General features: G+C 40.8%; 1 protein-coding gene across 1 annotated transcript; it reads left to right on the top strand.

Annotated features, from left to right (window-relative positions):
* The first annotated feature begins 1,132 nt into the window (after positions 1 to 1,132).
* Positions 1,133 to 1,670, top strand: LOC119571502 (protein arginine N-methyltransferase 2-like). Its single transcript, XM_037918780.1, has one exon. The coding sequence runs from the start codon at positions 1,292 to 1,294 to the stop codon at positions 1,652 to 1,654; it is 363 nt and encodes a 120-aa protein (XP_037774708.1). The 5' UTR covers positions 1,133 to 1,291; the 3' UTR covers positions 1,655 to 1,670.
* Positions 1,671 to 3,703: the final 2,033 nt, after the last annotated feature.

The raw sequence follows: 3,703 nt of genomic DNA, 5'->3' as shown, positions 1-3,703 counted from the left end.
CGTGTATTTGATTCATATCTCTATGGGAGGCACTTCACTGTCTACACAGACCATCGCCCACTAGTGTACATTTTCTCCAGGAAAACAAAGTCTCCTAGGATGACTAGATTTGCGCATGATCTATCATTCTATGATTTCAACATACGATACAAGGAAGGACCTACCAACCATGTACCAGACCTGCTCTCTCGACAAGTTGCTAAGCTTACCATCACTGATCTCTCTCCAGAGAAGCTTGCTGCAGAACAAGATGCTGACCCTCTACTTAATGATGTTCGCAAGTATCTAGTGGATGGAACTTTGCCCAGAAAGAAGTTACCCCTTCCTCTTTGCGAATTTGAGCTTAAAGATAATGTGGTCTATCGGCTGAAACATTTCCCAGACCGCATTTGCTACCAACTGTTTGTCCCTCAGAAGCTCAGGAATTCTGCTCTCAAGGCATCTCATCTTCCACCTCTAGCTTCACATCCTGGCATCCACCGTACTTTCCAGAATGCTAGGGCAATGTTTTATTGGCCTAATATGCTACGAGATGTTCGGCAGTATGTCGACAGTTGCCTGATATGCCAGCAGTCAAGAGGCAACATGCAGAAGGTCCCAATGGCTGATACACCATTAGCAGAATTCCCTTTGGAACGTGTGTCCATGGACCTAATAGATTTTGGTCCATCCATTCCTGTTCGCTGGGCCTTGTCAATCCTTGATCAGCACTCCCGTTTTCTTCAGGTTGTTCCACTGAGAAAAGCTACTGCTGCCGCTGTCCATTCAGCATTTATGGATCACTGGGTTACCCTCTTTGGACCTCCTAGGGTAATCCAAACAGATAATGGAATTCAGTTCACAAGCAACATCTTCAGAGAACTGACAAAACTGATGCATGCCACAAACCATTATACTATACGGTACCACCCTCAAGCCAATGGAATGGTGGAAAGAACAAATCGGGTAGTGAAAGCACCCCTTACTACCTTAGTTGGCAGCCGTCCAAGGACATGGCATCAGTTTATTCCGGATCTCCGGCTCCAGATTAACTCGGCCATACACCACTGGGGAACAGCCAATCTACCTCCTGACTGGGCGTCATGCAAATTTTCCTGTGGGCCTCACAAATGAAGCCATATTTGCAGAGAATGCCAACTTACAGGGACGGCTACGTGAAGCTCGTCAAGCAGCAGTAGAAGCTTCCAAACAAGCTAGACAAATATATGGGAAATATTATGATCGAGGCAAGAAAGTGGTATTCCAACCCACAGAGGGATCACTTGTTTGGTACTACGAACACAAGAATCGTATGGGTGGACTACCTCCCCTTAGTGGCAAATGGCGTGGACCAGCCCGAATCCTCAGACGCTTAGGGCCAGTTTCTTTTGAGGTACAAAACCTAGACACAGGAGTTCAACTCAAGGCCCACTTGAATCACCTGAAACCCTATCGCCCTTCTGAGGAACTCTCCTATGCTGTCGACGATGACGAGGAAGGACTGGAGGATAGCGAGGAAGTAGGCGAGGATGATACCAACCAGCCGGGAGCAGAGGCCCAAGATGCAGGCGCTCCAGAGGATCCATGGATATCTGTTCTGACGTCCTTTGCCAGGGAGCCAGAGGAGTGTAGGGAGCTGGAGGTTGCTGCCGAGACGCTGATCAGCAATAAATAGAGTTGATAGTATTTTGTTAACTTTTATGTAACTCTTGTCCTTTGTGCTCCAGTTGATTATGACTGACACGTCTCAGCTGGGCACAAATACCCTTTTTTTTGAGGCAAGTAACGGGGCTCAGGCCTTCCTTTGGTCTTGTTTCAGGTTCTGTCTCCGCTGACCACTCCGACCCAAGGCATGGGAGGATTGTGGAGTGTAGTCTGCTATCCAGAGATGAGGGCGACACACTCCAGTTGCACGCGCATTTAGCTTTGTATGGCACCACGTTCTCCCCTGCGCGGGACTACTATAGTTATCCCGGTGCCCGTTTTCTATTGCTCCTGTGTTAATTATTTTAATTACTCTTGTGTCAATTTGTAACAGTTCTGCGTTTGTATATTACATTTAATTAGTGTTTTAAGTCTTGTGTTTTAGTCCTATTGTCCTTTTATTATAGTTTCAACTTATTTCGCGGTGTCAGTGGCATGACACGTCATTTCTCTCTAGTCATTTTTGTGTTTTATTCAATCTCTTTTATTATGAGTTTTAAATACTTATTTTATCAGTTTATATATTAGTCTTGTATTTTTAAATTATTACTAGGTTCTTTCTCGCCCTGTGTTTTAATTTTTATTTTATTGATGTGCGTATTTTTTCCCCTTATTTTGTATTTTCATGATGTCTTTCTTTGGTTTTATTGTGTATATTTTATTACCTAATATTTTTATCACGTATTTTCTTTCATTTGTATTTTATTGTAATTTATTCTGAGAAATGATTCGTTATTTTATGACGTCACGAGTCCATGACAGCCCGCGACCCATGACAATAAACAGTGTCAACTGGAATTCTGTGTCTTTTGGATCCCCTCTTCTCTGCTGAACATTACCAAAGGTTGTACCAGCCCCTTTTCGTTACTTGCCTAGGTTGCATTTGTGCTGGACGTATAAGTATTTAATCAATAAGGCATTGGTTACATATATATAACGTTTTCAGTATGACCGTATTGAGTTTTGTCACGATTTACATGCTGAGCCTCTTCAAGGACGTATTTTAAGCACTGCTAGGTTTACTTCACTTTATTATCTCTCTTTTAAGGAAGATTTCAGTAAGTTTTGTGTTGTTTTAACTAATGCCCAATTTTTACCTTATTTATTGCTTTTACATGTCCTTTATCTGTGTTTTATCTTATTCACCTCTGCTTTCACTGTTTTATTGCTTTTACTTCTGCTTTTAATCAATCTCTATTTTACGATCTCAGTTAAGTTTTAGTCTGTTTTTAACTATTGCTTACCTGCCGTCGTGTTTTAGAGTTGTTTTATCTTCGCTTTTATTATTTTTGCTGCTTTTACTTGATCTTGCGTTTTACTACTACTCCTGCTTCTACTACTACTACTCCTCCTGCTTCTACTACTACTACTCCTCCTGCTTCTACTACTACTACTACTACTCCTGCTTCTACTACTACTACTACTCTTGCTTCTACCACTATTACTACTATGACTATTACTGCTCTTATCTCTCCACTTACAACTACTATCTGTTTCTTTTATGTATGAAAAGGACTCTAACTGTTTTCAAGCACTGCCCGTTAAATAAGATCTGTGGAAGCAATAGGCAATCTATTTCCGCAGGACCTGGAAGTCTGGCCATTCCCTTTCGGCTTCCAGTTTGACTTCTTCCTTTCCTCACGAGGAGTGAACGGGACCCCCCTTTGTCTCTTTATACTTGGTCCCTAAGCCTCTCCTGCCTCACAGGAGTATTCCGGGCTCCTCTCACAGATGACATCTGGCCTTAAGCTAGATGTGCACCTTACAATATATATATATATATATATATATATATATATATATATATATATATATATATACACATTTAAGTATATATATATACACACATTTAAGTATATATATATATATATATATATATATATATATATATATATATATATATATATATATATATACATATATATGCAGGTATATCTCACTTTTTCTCTCTGTCTGTGTCTCTATCTCAATATGAGCATAATCTAACTTAACCTAAGCCTAACCTCACCCAAAGATAACC

This window comes from Penaeus monodon, unplaced genomic scaffold, assembly GCF_015228065.2.
Source record: "Penaeus monodon isolate SGIC_2016 unplaced genomic scaffold, NSTDA_Pmon_1 PmonScaffold_66, whole genome shotgun sequence".
NCBI classification, from domain to species: Eukaryota; Metazoa; Arthropoda; class Malacostraca; order Decapoda; family Penaeidae; genus Penaeus; species Penaeus monodon.
The sequence above is the reverse complement of the archived record's forward strand: the minus strand, read 5'-3'. Positions and strand labels throughout refer to the sequence as shown.

Bases quoted from the DNA above. Each gene is read 5' to 3' on its own strand.
- LOC119571502 (XM_037918780.1), top strand. From the start codon at position 1,292: ATGGGTGGACTACCTCCCCTTAGTGGCAAATGGCGTGGACCAGCCCGA.